Source organism: Callorhinus ursinus, unplaced genomic scaffold, assembly GCF_003265705.2.
Source record: "Callorhinus ursinus isolate GAN/ISIS: 27379988/994484 unplaced genomic scaffold, GSC_fseal_2.0 scaffold17, whole genome shotgun sequence".
In the NCBI taxonomy this organism is placed as follows: domain Eukaryota; kingdom Metazoa; phylum Chordata; class Mammalia; order Carnivora; family Otariidae; genus Callorhinus; species Callorhinus ursinus.
Window position 1 is genome coordinate 544,064 of NW_027397079.1, and position 20,759 is coordinate 564,822.

General features: G+C 53.1%; 1 protein-coding gene across 1 annotated transcript in view; it reads right to left on the bottom strand.

Annotated features, from left to right (window-relative positions):
• Positions 1-7,020, bottom strand: part of TDRP (testis development related protein) — a 43,288-nt gene extending 36,268 nt beyond the window's left edge. The window contains exons 1-2 of the mRNA XM_073902240.1: positions 7,010-7,020; positions 5,924-6,113 (exon numbers count right to left, since the gene is read on the bottom strand). Of these exons, the coding sequence (XP_073758341.1) occupies positions 5,924-6,028 (105 nt within the window). The 5' untranslated portion in view covers positions 6,029-6,113; positions 7,010-7,020. The remainder of the gene's footprint in view (positions 1-5,923; positions 6,114-7,009) is intronic.
• Between the last annotated feature and the right edge of the window lie 13,739 nt (positions 7,021-20,759).

Consider the following 20,759-nt stretch of genomic DNA (forward strand, 5'->3'; position numbering starts at 1 on the left):
ACTCTTCAGAAGGGAGATAAGTGTTCTCTAAACACCTATCAAGCGACTAAAATGCAGGAAGTCTGCACCACGAGTGCAGAGCCGGCTGTCTTGCCATGCAGAATCACCCATTCCCGCCCCCTGCCAAACTGCACTTCACCAGCTGAATTCACATGGACAGCATGTCCATCCCAGACTGCTAACAAATTTTCTCAGAGCCGGAAAGAGCGCTCAGACAAGCCTGACTCAAGTTGGATCACCACCTACTAGCCGTATGGCTCTTCCAGGTCACCGTCCTGCTTTGAGACCGGTTTCCCCACCTGGCAAATGGTGGCACCAACCCACGTCAAGGGCTTATCACACAACGGATGATAAAGGTTAGCGTTGGCTTATCCTTATCTCAATTCTACAGTTCAAAAACAAAACCGAAGCTCCACTAGGTCTAGCGGCTCAAGTGGCAGAGGTAAGACTAACTCTTGGTGCATCAGAATCTGAAACACCAGGCTGTATTTTCACGGGAGAGCAATAATTCTGACTACAGTGCATCCGATGATGTGGTAAACAGGACTGGTAAGGAAGTTCTCAGAAGTCTTCATTCAGGCTCGTAAACACATGAAAAGTGATTTAATATTATCCATGAGAAGAATATAAATCAAAACCATATTAAAAAAAAAAACCATATTAAGATCCTACTTTTCACCCATCAGCTCTAAGCATTATATCACACTGGCAAGCCTGCTGTGAAAGAAGTCTCATCCGCTGCCTCAGAACTGCAATGTGCAATACCACCTCTCTGGGGGGCGGCGGGGGGGGGGGGGGGGGGGGTTAGACCTATCAAAATTACAAAAGTGTAAGCCCTTGCATTCAGCAGCTCCACTCCCAGAAATGATCCTCAGACCTGTGAAATGACTCGATGCATGCTGTAACAGAAACGGACTAGAAATAACCTTCTAAAGGTCAACAGTGGACTGCTTCTAAAAAGTCAATTATCGGGGCGCCTGGGTGGCTCAGTCGGTTAAGCGACTGCCTTCGGCTCAGGTCATGATCCTGGAGTCCCGGGATCGAGTCCCGCATCAGGCTCCCTGCTCAGCAGGGAGTCTGCTTCTCCCTCTGACCCTTCCCCCTCTCATGTGCTCTCTCTCTCATTCTCGCTCTCTCAAATAAATAAAGTCTTTAAAAAAAAATAAAAAGTCAATTATCCATACAAGCAAATACTACAGACCCCAGCGAAACACGCAGAAGCAAGTTCTTCACGTATCAGGAAGAGTGCTAATTGGGAAGAGCAAGCTGGTAGAGCCTACATTCTATACTAAAAGCTCACCTCTTCCCAACACGGCCATCCCCCAAGGAGAATGCTAGGCCTCACAGCATGGATCTTCTGAACATACCTACAACTATCTAGTTTACTTTCTTCCCAAACACCACCACAGCAAACTTCAAGGAGCCTGTATACCATCATAAAGAAGGACTTTTGTGTCATTGAAACTAAGGTTTGCCACCCCTTGGTTCTTCCTTCTTAAAAGCAGGTTAAAAAACACCTGGAATGTTCTCTGATTTGAGGGTGGGGTGAAGGGGCTACCTACAGAATATGTGTAAGCCTCTTAAAATTGTTTTAAAAGATTTTATTTATTTATGAGAGACAGAGAGAGAGAGCGCGTGCACACAAGCAGGGCTGAGGGGCAAAGGGAGAAGCAGACTGACGCGGACTCCATCCCAGGACCCGCATATCAAGACCTTAACCCACTGAGCCACCCAGGCGCCCACCCTCTTAAAATTTTTAAACAGGAAAACGCTGCAAAAATTCCCTGAGGTTTTTAAAGGCATTAATACTAATTTAGGGGCGCCTGGCTGACTCAGTCAGTAGAGCGTGTGACTCTTGATCTCTGGGTTGTGAGTTCAAGCCCCACGTTGGGTGTAGAGATGACTAAAGGCATTCATTTAAAGCTACCTAAAGCCCTTTGCGGTCCAGCTCAAAGCAACGGAGAAGCTGTGTCAGCTACCTTTAGTGGAGCATCTCTGACCTTCCCTCTCTGCTACTGCATAAAATTTTGACAAGCAGAGGTTTAAAAAAAAAAAAGGCTCAGCAACCTCAATATCCATCAGAAGTGGTCCAATGAAATTCTGACATTTAATATTATGCAGCCTTAAAAATGAAAATCTTTTCAGCCACAGTACTGAAATGAGAAGTGTTTGATATACGTATTATGGAGGGAACAATTCAAGATGCAGAGAGATTTATAGTAGGAAAGCAAATATATGATTTTAAACATACGCTTATGTATATGCATAAATATTGCTCATGAAAAGCTATACAAAAAAAGTGATAGTACTTCTATGGGAGAATGGGAAGAAGTTAGGAGCTAACATTTGACATCCAGGAGTCTTTCACTATGTGCATAGCAGGGTTTTGTTTTGTTTTGTTTTTTTAAATAAACATGAGACTTGGGGCACCTGGGAGGCTCAGTCAGTGAAGTGTCTGCCTTCAGCTCAGGCCATGATCCCAGAGTCCTGGGATCAAGTTCCCCATCAAGTTCCTCATCGGGATCCCTGCTCCGCGGAGAGCCTGTTTCTCCCTCTCCTCCCGACTCGTGCTCTCGCTCTCAAATAAATAAAAATAAAATCTTTAAAATAAATAAACATGAAACTCACCAAAACTTGTCTCTCCTTGTTAAATGACTGCAGCGAATAAATCGCTTTATAAACCTTACTGCTAGATTTTAATACAAAATAGTGTGTATTCATGACAATACAGGCCAACAGCCTAAGAGCAGCTCAGAGATTGTTTTCTACTGTGTTAAAACTGTTTTAGTAACAGTTCGGTGTCACCCACATCCAAGTACCAATTTTGAATGCCTCACATCTCAAACTTATTAAAACTTAACATTAAGCTATTTTTTTCTTTTTAAATAAAACACGGATTATAGCCATGTGACCGGATTTCCAAGGAAGTAGAACACCAGACAGGAATGCCAACAGAACAGCGTCCTAGAGCAAGGCAGGGCGCTCTCTGCCCTCAAGAGTGACGCCCGAGCAGCGGGCTGACTTTGAGGGGTGGGGGCCCAAAGGCTGGAGATAAAGCAGAGCGCACAGCCTCCTGCTAATGAGACGCTGGCCTCAACAGATCCACCAATTCCTCCTGCCTGTTAATTCCTACTTTTTTTAATGTTAAAATAAAATTTCATAGGCAGAAGTTTAGAATGGACTTGTCATGAATTTTAAAATTTAATTCTAAGGAGAACTGGCTTTGGGATAAAGAGGAATCCTCCTGAAGGGATTAAGTGAATGTAGAGTATGACTAACCTATCCCAATTCAACATGGCTCTGATTTCCACAGCAAAGGGTTTCCACACATTAAACCACACGCACCCTTAATAAAGTAACACAAGCAGCACAGTCACATCTCACTCCCAGAAAACAGAGAACAAAACCCAAATGGCGTTGAGTGTGGCCATGACTTCAGAGATGCTACACAAAAGACACAATCCATGAAAAAAAAAATGACAATCTGGACTACATTAAAATCAAAAACTTCTAAAGCACAATAAAATTTTAAAAAAATGAAAACTTCTGCTCTGTGAAAGACACTGGCAGGAGAAGAAGGCAGACCACGGACTAGGAGAAAATATTTGAAAAAGACATCTCTGATAAAGGACTGTTACCCAAAATACACAATGAACTCTTCAAAACCAACAAGAAAACAAGCAACCCGGTTAAAAGATGGGCCGAAACATGTGGACAGCTCAGTGAAGAACAGGCACAGGAGAAGGTGCTCCACATTGTGGTCCTCACGGTAACGCAAACTGAAAACAACCAGACACCACTTCACGCCCATCAGAGGCCACCACCCAGAGCGCTGACCACGCCAAGTGCTGGCGAGGCCATGGTGCCCCGGGGACTCCTACTCCCTGCTGGCGGGAGGCGGAATGGTGCGGCCACTGTGCAGAGTGGCGGTGTCTCCCAAAACTCAACGACCTCTTACCCTCCCGTACAGCAGTCACACTCTTGAGTGTTTCACTGAGTTAAAATTTAATGTCCAGGCAAATGCCTGCATAAAGGTATTTAGAACAAGCAGCTTCGTTCCTAACTGCCAAAACCTGGAAGCCACCAAGACGCCCTTCCACAGGTGATGGACACACGGTACAACCAGACAATGAAATGTTATTTAGGGCTAAAAAAAAAAAAAGAGCTCTCAAGCCTCGAAGAGACAGAGGAACCGTAAACACATTGCTAAACGAGAGAGACGCCAGTCTGAGAAGGCTCCATCCTGCAAGATTCTAACTCTTAGGACTCCTGGAAAAGACAGACCTAGGGGCACAAGGGAGGGATGAGTAAGTAGAACAAGGAAGTCTGTGGGTCTGTAGGGTAGTGAAACTATTCTGGTACTCTAACGGTGGATAGATTTCACATTACATTCGTCAAAATCTATCCAACGTACCACCCCGGGTGAGCACCAGTGCGTACGAACCCTGGGAAAACGGAGGTTCATGGATTACAACAAATGGGAGGCTGACAGTGAGCGAGGGCCGGGCATGTGTGGGGACAGGGAGTATGGGGGAACGCTTTGTCTTTTCCACTCAATTTTGCTGGGTACCTAAAGAATAAAGTCTATTAAAATAGAAGAAAAAAAAACCACTGCGAGCTAAGATGACAATTCTGTAAGAAGAAAGAAAATGGGTCTTAGGATTCATTATAAGCGGAAGCAGAATACAGCAAGGATCAATTTAAATTTTTAAGAGTTCATCCAGAAACAACAGTATTTTTAATCTTTGACCAGTAAGAATTGTACTAAATAATTCTGTTGCCACATACAAACAACATAAAAATTCTCACCATTATATTTAAGAGTTGCTGTTTAGAGAAATCATAAAGTTTTGAGATTCAAAAAGTTACAAGTAGGATGAGCACTATCAAAAAATAAATTCTGAAAGGCCAGCTCAGATAGGAACCAAATTTCAACAATTCATCAGATGCATTTAAGTCCGATAAGAAATAGCTGCCGGGATGAACTCCTTCAGTCTGGAAGCTAAGTTATATTCCCCCCACTGGGGAAAAAGGCTCGTCAACTATTCACAAGTTCTCAGAAGGAAAAAGACACTGATCATCATTGACTTCGGTAAGAGCCTTAACAGCAGCAGGAGTTTTCCAAACATTTAACGAAGGAAGAAAGGAAGGAAGGGGAGAGAGAGAGAGAGAGAGAGAGAAAGAAAAAGAAATAAATTTTAATTAAAGTCCTTTAAAAAAAAAAAAGCTGACTTTCTGACCTCAATTTCATAATGGGAGGAAAAGAACACTTGCATTGGAAAGGGGGAGGGGCACACATATGTAACGCATCCAGACTCCACCTGGGATCCTTTTTAATTAAAAAATTCTAAGCATTCCAAGCATATCTCCCAGCTTGTAAGGCCAGTGTCTGTCCATTTTCTGCACGAAGGACACCTGCCTTCTTCCTCCAGACAAAGGTTTAAGGAAAGGAAATACTTATCCCGACAAGTTTGTGGTGTCCGACAGGCCCTGAGGCCCCCAGCCGCCCGGGACTGGAGCGCGGGGCGGACTTGCCAAGGTCCAGGGCGGCCGTCACCCGGCAGCCGGGTCCACCGAGGCAGGAAGACCAGCGGGCCAGCAGCGGAGGTGCTCCCGGCTGCGCGCCCCGGGCGCTGCCCTGGGCTCCCGAGCCTGCGCGTGGGGGGCGGCGAGGACGTGGGGCTCAGCGCCTACTAACTTGGGGAGTCCACACGGACGGCAGCGGCGCGGCCCCAGGACAAGCCCCTGGTCCTAACGGGCGCCGCGGCCCGGGCCTCACCTGCGCAGCCCTACCTGGGAGCCCCCATTCCGGCGCGCCGCCCCGCCCGCGCACCCCCCAGCCGCGCGCCTCTACCTCCGCACAGCCCCGGGCCTGGCGCGCGCACCCCCTCCCCGCTCCCCCCTCGCCCGCACCTCCCCCTACCTGCGCGGCAGCGGCGGCGGCGGCCGGCGGCGGCCCCCCTGGCAGGCCGTCCTCCTCCTCGGGGGGCTCGTCCAAGAGCACCCGGCTCCGGCTCAGCTTCCACATGCTCCAGGGCGGCTCCGGGGTCGGTGCGTCGACGCGCGCCCCTTCTCTGCCGGCCCGCAGCGCGCCGACGCTGGGCCTGCGGCTCCTGCGGGACCGGGACGCGGCGAGTGGGGCAGGGCGGGGCTGAGCGGCGGCGGCGGCGGCGGGGCCCGGCCCACCCCGGCCGGACCGGACCCACCCCGGGCGGGCCGAGCCCCCGCCTCCGCCCCGCCCGGGCCTCCCCGCGCCCAGCCAGGCCCACCGTACCCGCCCCCACCCCCGACCAGGTCCCAGACCCCAAGCCCAAGCAGGCCCGCCCCCAGACCAGGCCGCCCCCCACCACCACCACCACCGCACCCCGGCCTCCACTCCTCCTCACGGCCCCCCAACCCAAGGTCGCCGCCCCCCAACCCAGCCGAGCACCCCGCCCGGCGGGCCAGGCCCCGGCCCGGACCAGGCCCCCAGGACCACGCTCCCACTCCTCCCAGCGACGGCCCCGCCCCCCTCACCGCCCCCTCCGCGAGACCCCGCCCCTCACGGCCTCGGGCTGCCCCCCGATCCGGCCGCCCTCACCCCGGGTTCCCCTTCTCGTGGCTGCCGCTCACCCCCCGCCCTGGGCCGACTCCCCCACCCCGGGCTGACATCCTCACTTCAGGGGCCCCCCCCCACCGCTCACCACCCTCTTTCCTCGCGACAACCCCCCTCGGCCCTCCCCCAACCCGGGACCCCTTCACCCCGGCCCCCCTTACCCCAGACCACTCCTCACCCTCGGCCACCCCCCCTCCTGGGCTGACCGTCCCCTACCCCAAGCGGACCCCCTCAACCCCGGGACTCCCCACCCCTCACCGCTCCCCTCATCTCGGCCCCCCCACACCTGGCACCTCCCACCCCGGTCCGACTCTGTCACCCCGAGGTGACCCCCTTACCCGGGACCCCCCCCATTCCGGGCCGCCCCGAGCCCCGAGCCCCGAGCCCGCCCCCTCATCCTGGGCCCCGCCTCACCCCGGGACCACCCCCCCCCAACCCTGGCCAGCCCCTCACCCCGGCCGTGGGGCGCGGCCAGGTCCGCCGGGCGGTGGCGCGGGGGCGGGGCCCGGGCGGCCGGGCTGCGGTCACCATGGCAACAGCCGCCGGACGCGGGGCGGGCACAGTGCGCATGCCCACTGCCCTCTGCCCGCCGGGCTTCCGCCCCCAAAAGGAAGGCGGCGCTCGCAGGACGATGACCCCTGCGGGAGGACTCGGCTCCGGGCGGCGGCGGCCCTCCAACGAGCCTGGGGTCGCAGGTGTCCCGGGGCGCGGCGGCGCCCAGCATGCGGCTTTCCCGCAGACGAACCCGGGCGCTCGGGTGACCGGCCTGCCCTGCCCCCCTCCTCCCCGCTCCCGGGCTCCGGCAGGTGTGCGCGGCCGCAGGTGTGCGCGGCGGCGCCGGGGCTGTGGCCTCGGCTGTGCCCAGACGCAGGCCGGGACAGGACAGGGGCAGCTTTAGGGGGCTCCCTGGTGTATCGGGTCCAGGAAGAGGCAGCAGGGTGGCCCGACCGGGCCGGGACCCGCACAGGCCGCGTGCACCGCTCTGGGCCGCCGCTGACCCGCTTCAGCACCCGCCCCTGGCACTCAAGAAGCCCCGCCAGGCAGTGCTGAGGTTCTGGGGCAGAGTGGGGAAAGGATTCTCAGGCTCTCTGGACCACTGGCAGACAAGATGTGTGGGTGTAGGTTACAGGCTTTCACAAGAAGGGACTTTCACAGGTGGTCTTTACTGAGCTAAGATAGGTTACCGTCACTGTCGGCGGGGCGGCGGCAGGACCGGCCTGTACCCCAAGCTGGACAGTCAGAGGACCCATCTCGACGCACAGGATCTCTCGCCCCTCTTACACATTCCAAAGTACAAAGGGACATGCGTTTCCTGTCTCTGAAAACAGACGGATAAACTACAGAAAGATACTCAACTGGGTTGTGATCGGGGAAGTGCAAATTAAGGTATCTACCTAGCAGTGGATGCTGAGTGAAATTAGTCAGAGAAAGACAAATACCGTATGATCTCACTCACCTGTGGAGTTTAAGAAAAAACAAAGAAAAAAAGACAACCCCAGAAAGGGACTATTAACTCCGCGGAAAAACCAGATGGTCTCCAGAGGGGAGGTGGGTGGGGGATGGGTGAAGTAGGGGACGCTTGTGAGGAGCAGTGAGTAAGGCATAGAATTGTTGAGTCACTATATTGTATACCTGAAACTAACATAATACTATGCTAACTCTACTGGAATTAAAGTTTCAAATTCAGTAAGAAAAAGATAACCTATCAAAGTGGGTATAACAAACATTGATAAAGACACATCTAGTCTTGGGAACAGGGTAGGGAAGCCCTCATAGGCTCCTGGCAGCAGTGTAAATGGTATGAACTTTTAGAAGGCAAATTTGATCTATTTGTTAATAGCTGTCAAAAGTCTAATGTGCATACCCTCCTACCCAGCAATTTGTATAGAGAAACTTTACACTATATACTTCAATGGTGCTTATATTTTCACACCAAATATATATTCATGTATTACTTGAGTAATTTAAAAACGTATTTTATAAAAGGAATCCAGAGTTGTCGGCTTCTGTAAACACTTTCTTAAGCTTTGTAACTTTACTACTCTAAAAGTAATAATAATAATCAAGGGTACCTTTGGGGTTTTTCCAGGTGTGATTAGCAGCAGAACGTTTAAAATGAAAAGTAGGGCGCCTGGGTGGCTCAGTCGGTTGAGCGACGGCCTTCGGCTCAGGTCATGATCCTGGAGTCCCGGGATCGAGTCCCGCATCGGGCTCCCTGCACGGCGGGGAGTCTGCTTCTCCCTCGGACCCTCCCCGCCTCATGTGCTCTCTCAAATAAATAAATAAAATCTTTAAAAAAAAATGAAAAGCAGGTCTGAGTCTGTCTTCAGGTAGGGTCTGCAGTAGCACAAAGAACAGACCCACCGGAGACGGGCATACGGCCCTACAGGGTTAGTGGCGAAGGTCTGGAAGGACCAAGCTGCTAAGTGGATAAAGCCAAATTTTAAATAGCAGCCAGCTACCTGGGAAGCAAGACCATGTGGCAACAAACCCCCAAATCCTCCCCTTATGTTCTCAGTGGGTCACAAAGATCAGCAGATAAACAGTCACACATATAGCTACCCCACCCACTCCCGAATATCTCTGGACTCACCAAGCACAAATATTACAGAATCACGTGAAACCACAGAACACTTACTAAAGAATCACCGGTAGGAATTAAATTTAAGAACTCCTTCTTCCTGGAAATGTATAAGAATGTTAAAAATGTGTATATACGCACACCTTTTCAAACCAGGTCAAACAAATTTGGCCCTCGGGCTGGAAAGTCTTAAGAAACCCCAGTGCATGGACAATGTGCCTGTCTGTACTCCAGGTCCCACAGGCAACTTTCACAATAAACACGGTCCAAGCACAAACACTGATAAAAGTCAAACACCATGAAGCAGAGGTTACAAAACAAAGCCAGGATCCAAACACAGCCCTTTCAAGGACACTCCGAACAAAACGTGGAAAGCCAACTCAGAACACTTCAACAAATAACACAGATCCTTTCCTTCATGGGAGAGGGGCTGGGGCCGGTGCTCAGACCGCCAGCTTCCTCTCAGTTTGCTGCATCCACGTTCCTGTGCTTTTAAAAATCTTCATTGCGAGTTCAACTGTGACCCCCTGCAAATCCAGGAAGGAGAAGGCCAGACTTCTAAATCAAAAGGCTAATTCCCAGAATATTTTAAACAGCATTCCTGTTACTTCTGGGAGAGCACGGCCAGTTAGGGTGTCTAGGGTGGCAGGAGGTGGAAGGCCAGGAACCCCGAGCAAGCAGCAGGGGGAGAGCGAAGCAGGTGGTCGTCCTCTGTGCGGGGCATTCCTGAAGGCAATCCGGAACCCTCCCAATTCCTGGGGGGCGCTCTGCACGTGCTCTGGCAAGCTTACCTGTGGGTCGTTTATTCACTCATTTATGATTTTTATAAAATTAAGTGGTGCTATTAAACTTCACAAGTAGTGCACTTCACACAATCCGGGGTCACAAAAAGACAACCTTACACACGAGAGTTCATTTCTGTATCCAGCAAGACGAGATTGAAAACCCTTTCCGGGTACTGAGCCCTCCTTTGGAGGGAGCTGCTTTAGCCGGAATTTCCCTGATTGGCTAAGAGAGCCCCTGAAAATTCACTAACGGAGAAACTCTTTTTACTTATTAAAAGTCAAGTCTCCCATCCCGGTCTGAAGGCTCAATTTAGTGAGATTTTATTCTAGCAAAAATAATTTTAAGTGAGAGTATGCTCTGGGGTACCACATAGAACTAACTAACTTCCTTCCTTCCTTCCTTCCTTCCTTTCTTCCTTCCTTCCTTCCTTCCTTCCTTCCTTTCTTCTTAAGATTTTATTTAATTATTTAAGAGAGAGAGCGCGTGAGCGCACAAGCAGGGACAGAGGGAGAAGCAGGCTTCCCGCTGAGCAGGGAGCCCGCTGCGGGGCTCGATCCCAGGACCCTAAGATCATGACCTCAGTCGAAGGCAGACACTTAATGACTGAGCCACCCAGGTGCCCCCACATAGAACTTAATAGTAACCAAAACTATTTGGAAACTGAAGGAACAGCCTCAGGAGAGAGTGAGGTCCTTGGCCGGCCCGGAGGTTTGTAAAGCAGGGGCAGCCCTGAGGACCGCCACTCTTCTCGACTTGGAAATTGTGTTTTCCAGTGACGTGGGCCGTGTTTCCAGTCTCGGACTCCGTCCCCAAATGCCTGGGAGCCCCAGAGGCAGGCATGTGCACAGGCCTGAGCTCCCGGATCCTTCCCTGTGGGCACAGAATAAACTGACGCTCTCTACCCGTCACACCTTGTCTGCAGCTTCTCAAATACCCTCCCGTACATCCGTTCCCAGCATCGTGCTGGGAACAAAACGTGTGCCAAACAAATATTCTCTGATTGGTCCACTAATTCTCTCTGCTTAATAGTGTTGTTGGAAATAAAACTGGAAACTGCAGCTAATATTTATTGAGTGCTTACTGCATTCCAGGCACTCACTAGTATTTTATATACATGATCTCATTTAATGGAAGGAACACAGAATTTGAAGCACATTGACCTGGATTACAAATTTGGGCTCTACTTACAAAAAACAAAACCTGAAAGTTTGCACCAAAGCCTCGTGCTGGTCACATTTGGGGAGTATGCTGGGGGACAGAGCGAGGTGTATGTATTTACAGAAGTTGTTACAATATATTTGTGCCCCTCATATGTTAGGTATCTACTATGAATTATGTATGCAAGATGTTCAAAAGGATTTGCTGTTTTGAATTTTTAAGAAATCTACTCTGTAAAATATAAACGATTTGCACATGGGCAATTTACAACAAACTTAAATGATTGATTTATTCTAGTTTATTTCTTATTTTTCATGTAAAAAACCCTACAATGACCTCAGTAACTATACCCAAATATATACATAATGATGACAACTATATAAAAACTCACATTCCTGCAATTAAATATAATGTACACCATAAATATTACAAAGAGTCACATATGTATTTAAGTGAAATTGGTTTTCTGTTTTGGTACTGTTCTATGTTTTTCAGATTAAAAAATCCCTTGGCAAATATAAATAACTTTGCCCTTTGCCTTACTAAGCCTGTGATTCTGCGCCCCTTGAGCGTTTGGAGCTATTGCTCCCCCTGGCACAGGAATAGGAATGCCTCACAGGTGATGAGCGGAGGCGCTAAGATGAGACAGGGAGGCCTGCCTGCAACAGAAAGACAGGATATGCATTTGCTGTGAGGCTTTGGGAGAGTCACTAACCCTCTCTGAGCCTTGGAGTTTGGTCTCTAACCTGAGCGTGATTCCTCTACCTCTCGCTGGTAAAGCTCCCAGGAGCACTGCTTCTGGGTCTCAGAGGCAGATGGGCAAACGCACCTGCTTTTACTGACCTGAGTCTGACTCATTGCTCAAGGAACCAACAAACCCTGTGTGAGGCAACAGAACTCTATCCTTGACCAAACTCCAGCGAGTCTCCTCCAGGGTCTCAGCCTTCACCTCCTGACCTTTAGTGTCAGCCCGTGGGGCCTGTGTTGCCCAATCTCAGGGAGAACCCCCCCCGCCACGGCCTTTGTTAGAGCGGTGCTCAACCCCACATCCTGAACGTCAGCGGGATGGCCACAGGGACATTGAACCCCCTCTCTGCCCCCGACGGTCACCCCCGCCTCAGTTAGTGCCCCTCCTCTGTCACCAGACCCAAGGCCAGCGCGTCTTCATTGCCACTCCCCACCAGCAGGTGTGGGGACTGCAATAACACGGATGATGCCAGCGAGAGCCGGAGGTGCCCTTGGCCTCCCCGCCAGCTTCACTTCCAAAGCTCTTTTGTGCCTGGTGCCTCCTCCGAATCACTGCCCATGTCTGAGTTATTCCTTTTTAAATTACAATCATTTAAAAGGGTTACTCTGTATTTGGTTATATTTATATGTCTTTAAAATATGGAAACTGAAACTCAGAAACACTCTTAAGGAGTGGTTATCACGGACGAGATAGCCAGGTAAGCCGAGCAGCTCCCCTGGGAAGGCAGGCTTCACCAGCCGCGGGCTCTGTGCCTCGGCGTCCTCCCGCCTGAGTGAGGCTGGAGAAATGCGAGGTGTTACCTCCTGGGGGCGCTGGGGGGGGGGCCTTGACGTAGTGCCTGGTGCACAGTCAGTGCTGAGCCCCTAGGACCAGCGTCCGAGGACCGGCGGACAGTCACCCTGAACGTCCACAGCCGCACCCAGGTCAGAACAACCAGGAGATGGATCAGACGGGGGGTGGGCTGTGGGGAGCACGCATCCCCCTTCTGCAGACCCTGCCGTCTGGGCCGCTCCCGTGGGAAGAGCAAGTCCTGCTTCTGCACCAAGTCTCCTTCCATCTCTGGGCCAGCCCCTGTCAGGCCGCGGAAGCAGAAAGGCTGCAGGGGGAGCCGCGAGGTGGGGGGATCCGCTGGGGGGCAGGGACGGTCCTGCCGCTTCCCCTGACCTGTCAGGACCAGGGTGGTGAAACCTGCTCTAGAACCTGCACACAGTCCTTAACCGAGCGGAAAACGGTAAGGTGGCCTGAGGGGAAGGAGTCTCGGGAAGCTGTAGGGGAGCAAGGGCTCCCCCCCACCTCAAGGCCTCCCGGGTTCCAGAGCTGGCCCCCGAAATGGGCAGGGTCACAGGAGGAAAGGGCGTGAGTTCCTGGACTTGGAAGCCTGCGCGCTCAGGTGTCCCGTGGCAGAGTGGTGTGGGGCCTCGGCCGCTTCACCCGGGAGGGGTGCAGGCCTTCCAGGGAGAGTCATGATGTAGGAGACGCGGGGCCCTGGGAAGAGCACTGGGGAGATGTGGCCGTTGGTGACAAAGTTTGGGGTGGGTTGACGTCCAGTCTCCCGGCCTGTGACAAGAGTCCATCATCCTGGCCGGCCAGACTCCAGGGAGGGGGAAGGGTGACCCGGGTCCCTTTGGAGGGTCTGTCTTCAGGCAGATGAGGGGCATTCAGAGAAAGTCTCTCCAGGCACTTGCTGTTTTTCCAGTGCCCTCTGCTCAGAATAATCAGTGGACCCAAGCAGCACGTTTTGGGGTGCTGTGTCCCAAACTCCTTCAAGATCAAACAGGGACAGAGGCAGTTAACTTTCTGCAAGGACTCAGCTCGGGCAGGGCTCCAGGGGGGCGTCCAAACTCGGGGCATCTGGGCGCTCGGCCAGCAGAGCGACACGTGCAGGGCCTTCTGCCCATTTGACCCACACATACACACACCACGCACACCACGCACACAGACACACAACAGACATGCGTGAACACATGTGCACACCACACAGAACACACACAGCATGCACGCATCTCACACACAGACCCACACACACCACACGTATCCACGCACACCGCACACACACGCCTGGCAGTGCACGAAACTTGCCTCTGCACTGGGCTCGTGGGGTCCCGTGTGGGAGAGGCAGGTAGTCCCAGTCCGCTGTGCCGGGCTGGAGGGAATACTGAGCTTCCCCCGATCCGTGAGGAAACCGCATCTCACCGCTGAATTTGTCATTTTTTTAAAGATATTAAATGTAAAAAAAAAAAAATTGTTTAATAAGAAAAACGGCAGGGCAATCCTTTCAGCCGACGACAGAGGGCTGCCGATCTTCCCACCCTGTGCAAATTCCAAACCCAGAGGAGCAAAGTCTCGACCACGGCGGCCACGGCGGCCTCACAGCGCGCTCAGAAAGCACTGGGGGGACAGTCCCAGCAAGCAAGGTGCCCAAAGCCACGGACGCTTGCTCAAGGTCCACACCACCTCTGCGGGCTGCTCAGAGGCCGGCAGCCTCAGCCCTGCGCTTCCCTGCTCGGCCCTGTCCCTGCCGCGCTCCCTTCTCCTTCCCTCCTTTCTTCCTTCCTCTTTACAGCCCTAGGTTTGCAAGTCTTCTACAATTCGCCTGTTCCTTCTCATTTGGCTAATAGTGACAGATTTACTATATTGGTGTTAAAATATTCAATATCTTCTTAAAAATAGCTATTTTTTTCTGCTTACAAGAATAATGCATGTTTACAGTAGGCAATTTGGTAGATAATGAAGAGCACAGAGCAATTAGACATCATCTACTTTGCAATAACTTAATAATCAAGCCAAGCAACCTGGCATCTCAAATGCGGGACAAAAGGCACCTGGTTCTGCCATGTTCTGCAGTTTTAAATGTAATGTGTTCCAAGGCCCTGCCCCCTCCACTCCTTCCCCCTCAAGCCCGCCTGGGGCCTCCCTGCAGGCCCTGAGCTCACAATGCTCCTGCATCTGCAGGGGCTCCCACCCAGCAGCAACCACCTCCTTCCCACTGCCCACAGGCAGACCCCAGCCCGCCGAGCCGTATCCCCTTGCTTCTGCCCACGTCAGGAGCTCCTGTTACTCAGCGTCCGCCTGGCACCCTGGGCCATGTGGGCCCTCCGCACAAGCCACACGGACCCTTGCAGGAGGCCTCTCTGACAAATCTCACTGCATCTCCAGGGAAGGGCGCACCTGTCACGGGGTGGGGGGGGTGGTCTTGCTCACAGCTGATGTTACTCAGTGGGCGGCTCGCCCCTAGACACCTAATTCACAATGAGGTCAGCGGCCCTCTCTCTCTGTCTCTCCCTGTCTCTCCTCTATCTCTCCCTCTCTGTCTCTCCCGTCTCTTTCCCTCTCTCCCTCTGTCTCTCCCCCTGTGTCTCCCTCCGTCTCCTTCTGTCTCGCTCTGTCTCTCCCCCGTCTCCCTCTGTCTCTTTGACTGCCCCCGTCTCTTCCTCTCTGTTTCTCCCCCTCTCTCTCAGTTCTGCACTCATGTTCTGCAGGTAAATTCAGTCCCGTAGGTCAAAGCACACCAAGGTGCACGTGAGAGCAGAGGACACGGAGCCACAGGGACGCCTCCAGGGCAGACCCAGCCGCGGTGCGGATATCACTGGACAGGTCAGCCAGGAATTCCACGTGACGAGCTCGGTGGTCAAGCATGGCTTCAAGTGGGTGCCCACAGATTGTAAAGTGGGCAGGAGTTAGTTCTCCGTGGCAGGACCGGGCCAGGAAGGAAGAGCAGAGGTCACTGTGGTCACGACCGTCTACCGGACGTGGCTAGCAGAAGGCCTGTGCCACGAAGTGCAATCCGGGCTCTACACACACGCGTGCACAGGAGGAGAGGAAGCTAAGAACAGTATTCGGCCGTTTGGAGGCAAAATCTACCCATTGAGATAAAGAGAAAAGTCTGGCTGTGGCCCAGAGGTTCCCGTTTGAAAATAAACCCGTCGTTTGCGGGGCTGCCGGCCTCCAGTACATTCATCTTCACTGTCTTCGTGTTCTGGAACTCTTCCTGTTGCTTGCTGGGCCCGATCTCTCTCCCTCAGTCTCTGTTCTCATCTGTAAACGGGTCGCCGGAGTGGAGCTCTTTCTCAGACTTGGACACAGGCTTGAAGCCCGAGCTGTGTTCCTGCAGGAGCTGGAGTGAAGGAGGGTCTGTGAGCAGGACCCCCGCCCCATGGGCTGGGGACAGCCGTGGGGGAGATCTCCATCCCCACACGGGGATCCGTCTGCGCACACAGGACTTCTGTCTGTCTGCCTGTCCTCTGCAGTTCTTCGTCTGGGGGATCCAGGCGTCGGAGATTTTGGAAATAATTGCGTTGCCTTCTACGGCAAACGTGGGCTCTCACCCTCCAGGACAGAAACATTCTCGTTCACCGAGAAAGGGAAGGACTCAGGAGTGACGGAGTGACGGGAACAACGGGGTGCCCGAGGGCCTGAGGGTCCGGAGGCTGGGCTGTCTGGTTCAGAAGGTCAGCTGGAGGCGGGCACCCCCCACCGTGGGGTCTCCCCCAGCCCCCACTTGCTCCTCGCTGATCCCCGGGGCCGGGGCGCAGACAGTCTAAATGACGGTCAACTATTTCTCGCAGGTGTTGATCTAATTACCTTCTAGTCTGGCCAGTTTGGGAGCCATGCAGGACATTTCTGATGGCAGACCTCAGCTTGGGTCCGAGACGGAGGCTCGGGGGCGTCCGCGGCGTTCCTGCCTTCCCCAGAGCGCCTGTCATGTGAACGAGCAGACAAATTTAGTGATCAGCTAAACATGCTCGGTTTAATAATTTTACTCAGAAAGTAAGGTGCCTTGCCCCAGTTCTAGGAACGAGACACCTAATTCACAATGAGGTCAGCTATGTGCAGTTCACCAGGTTGCTCACCAGCACAAACTCTGATGTCCGCCATTTTATCGAGTTTTGTTCTGTGTGTTGTTTTGATCGTGTGGACTAATGAATCCATCCTAGAAGTCATTAGACTGCAAAGCCTAAACGCGCAAACACAAACGTGGGCAGTCAGAGATATCATTGACGATGTTTTCTTTGTAAAAAGACAGTCCATGGCAATAATAAGTGCATTACATTTATATAGCAAGTCATGGGAAGGCTTGCTTTCATGTATGAGTGGTTCAGAATCACCTTGCAAATGGCTGCCTGCCCATTCTCTGAGGGCAGTCTTTCTTGAACGCTATCAGAGGTTGCTTGGTCCTTGTCACAAAGTAGCCACAGGACTTGGCAGCCAGGCTCCCTGTGTGGGTCTTAGTTTTTTATCCGGAAAAGGCAGACAGTGGAAAGGGCGATGCTTGCCACGCTAGCGCGCATGGGAACCGTGTGGTTTCTGACCGGGGAGTCATGGGGCGATCCTGGGAAGAGGGGTAGCAAGTCCCAGTGATGGGGTTTTGGAATATAGGGGAGGTTCAGTGGGGTGAGGTCTGGAGCCGATGACCAAGAAGAATTCTTGAGATGTCTTTGGTGCAAAATGGTGGTTTATTAAAGCACGGAGACAGGATCCCTGGGCAGAAGGAGCTGCTGCCCCTGGGTCTTGAGGGGTGGTGATTATATACTCTGGAGTTGGGGGAGGTAAGGAAAAGGGAGGTTTCAAAAGAATTTTCATATGCTAAGGAGGACGACCTACAAGATACCTACAAGATACCCGAGGCTTTGCCATTGTCAAGTTAAGGTTGTTTTCCCCTCCGGCGAGGCATTAACATTAAGACGGTTGGGAGAGCCCTACAAGAATGTCACACATGTCCCACCCAGGAGTGGGCTGGGGGGAGGTTGCGGGGTGTTCAGCTCCTGCTCTGTCTTCAGCCCGCCTCCTGCTCATCACCAGCGCTGCTGCCGCGGCCTCACGCGCTTCCAGATCCATGTTCTAGGAGCTTTCTGCAGAAGGACCCTGCAGTACTTTAATGGACCTCTGATTTTAATCAGCCCATTGAAAAATTGCATCCCAGACACAGACCTGCAGTGTGAGTGTCTGTGGGAACATGGAGCCCCAGGAGAGGACCAGGGTGCTTGGCCCCTCCCGCAGGCAGCATCATCATCCTCAGGCACACTGTCTGGCAAGAGAGGCTGATCTCAGATGACCTGCACTGAGCTCAGAGGTGGCTGGTGTGGCCGGCGCAGCCCAGGGCAGCTCCGAGGGAGGGTGACCACACTTGGGGTTCTGCAGGACAGTAGGTTCTTCTGTTTCCTGGGACTGCCCAAATTAGCAGGACGTTGCAAGCAAAGGAGGTGTTATATTTGGGTTTTTATTGCTGTCATACGTACCCTATGGTGGTGACGAGCTCCGGTGAACCCCTGAGCCTCTCCATGGGTGAGTGCTGGCGGGTGAAATATCCTTTCTATTGCAGTGCTCAGTTTTCCTTCTAGTTTGTGTCTCAGGGCCTCAAAATACATCACAAACACCTTTTCTCCAGAATGTGCCTCCTTCAGAGTCACTGAGGGCAACTCGCCCCTTCTGTGTGGCGGGACACGGGTGTGGGGTGAGGCTGGCCCCAGACCCTGGCCTGGTCAGTCCCTCTCTCTGCCCGGCTCCGGCCTGGACAATCCATCCACTGGGGCCCAGTCCCCAGGAGGCCCTGCCCTCAGCCTCCTCGGGAACACCTGCCCACCTATGCCTTTCAGAGCAGGACTCAGTTTCCCCTCTTCCAGACAGGGTGCTGTTTGCACGTTTCCATTGTTGGTGTGACCCCACGACACACGGTGAGTGCTGAGCCTTCAGGGAAGGTACTTGATTCCTCAGAGCCAGTATAAAATCCACCGGCATATCTTTGGGAGGTTTTTCAATTACCATTTGAATTGCTAATTTTGTGTGAAAGCATTACTTTTTTTCATTCAGAAATGCTTTGGTTTGCAAGTGAATAAGACATTTCTTAGGAGAGGGACATGAAATGCTGACTCTGAGACAACATTTAAGTGCAAGAGGCAAGTTCTGGGATGAAGGTTTGCTGGGACCTCACCTGCCCCTCCCACCCTCGCGGCCCAGGGAAAATTCCTGGAATGCTTTCCCTCCCGAGGGCAGGAAGGAGGGCTGTTTGATCTGTCACAGGTTTTGGGTTATTTTATAAGCCTATGGGTGAATTTTTTATTCACAAAGGTGGTGATTAGGCTGCTGGCTGTGAACTCCAAATACACCCAATTTTCATTTCCCCTCAGGCGCAGTCAGTTAACATCAACGTCAAGGCCTGACCCTGGGGCCTGTGCCCCGGCACTGGCCAGGTACAGACGCCACGGGGCTGCACAGGGGGCCACGCGTGGCAGTCACACGCTGTCCTGAGGGTGGTACCAGCGTTTCCCATGTGCTGGGGAGTCTGCCTGGAACATGGCCCCGGATCGGCACTTGGTGTGAAATCCCATCGAGAAGTCCTGTCTGAGAAGTTGGTGGGGATACAGACGCTGGTCAGTCAGAGCCTCCGACTTGGTCTCCAAGAAGGGCTGCTATTGCCCGTATCATGAGATCTGGAGGAGGGTGTTATCCAGAAAGACGGTTGTGTCTTTCCATGTGGCGGCTTTGCAGTGTCCATGGCCTGGCCTGGCGGGCTTTCTCCCGGGGCTGGAAAATGCACACATGTGAGCAGAGTGGGGTTTCTTCACACACGCGGCCCCGTGAAGTTTGCCTCTTGGCGCTGCCTGCAAGAACAGGGAGGAGAAGGCGATGCAGAACAGGCCCGCGGTTGCTCAGGGCCATGGAGAAGCCCCTGACCCTCAGCCCTGGGGGCCAGCCATCCCTCACAGTCACTGGAAGCAGAGAGAGTGGGACACCCAGAGCTTTCCTTACGGGAGAAAAGTCATTTTAGGCCCCAGGCCATCTTGTGACATCTGTGAGAACAAACGGCCACCGTTAAGCCAAGAGAAACCTGTCACATGCAGAAGTGAACACTGACCTCACACACACTTCACTCATCTTTGTGGGATCTACATCAAAACCCCTCTGAGCATGCAGATATGAGACCCGCTGGGGTCGGAGAGCGGGTGCTGACCCCTGCTGCTTCATGACTTTGGGTGAATCACCTTAGGATGACTTTTGCCCCAAATCCGCACTGAACTCCCAAGGAAAAATACCCTTCCTGGATATACGTGCCTCTTAGCCTAAAATTTCCCTGGTTCTGTTGCTGGGGAGACACTGCTTTGGGAAAGATCCCCGGTGCTCTCTGGTCATCAGCCCCGGGGACCCAGCCCGTCCTCCACGGTCACCAGCCCGGGGACCCAGCCCGTCCTCCACGGTCACCAGCCCTGGGACCCAGCCCGTCTTCCACGGTCACCAGCCCTGGGGACCCAGCAAGCAGGAAGTCAGACCTGTCCCTAGCAATCCATCTGGGAAGCCTGACAATAACCCTGTGACAGCTGGCCCAATGGCCAGAACTTGATCCATAACTGACAGCTTCCCTAATTTTGTCCCCACTGCCAATTTAGGACCCACCCTGGGAAGGCCAATCCACCCCGAGCCAGTAGTGAGGGCGACCCTCCTCGCGAGCCCAGTTCGGCTTCCCGGTGCCCGCGGCCTCTCAGGGTGCCCGGCGCTCCCTGACCTCCCCTTTCCCACGCGGAGCTCCCACTCGTCTGCCTGCCTTTGGGTTTCTGCCCCATGAGGCTGAGCCTGGCCCCTCCCCTGCGGCCGCAGGCTCTGAGTGAGTATGCAGCCTCCGCCCGTCCGGCCCTGGGCGGCCCTGGTTTGTTTCTACACCAGTTATTGGCCCTTGTGCACTCAGAGGATGGGAGTCACACGGGGGGCCTTCCCACCCAGTGGAGGCAGGTGTCTCTCACCTTGCTGGTGGCAGGTGCATCCCACTGCAAGCTTGCAGCTGTGTCCTGGGCTCTGTGCAGTAGGACAGCCTGCGCCGGGTGGTGATCCTGTTCTGTACTCCAGGGTCACCAGCCCTGGCTCTGAGCCGGAATGGGTCTCATGACGGCTGGGGGGGGGGG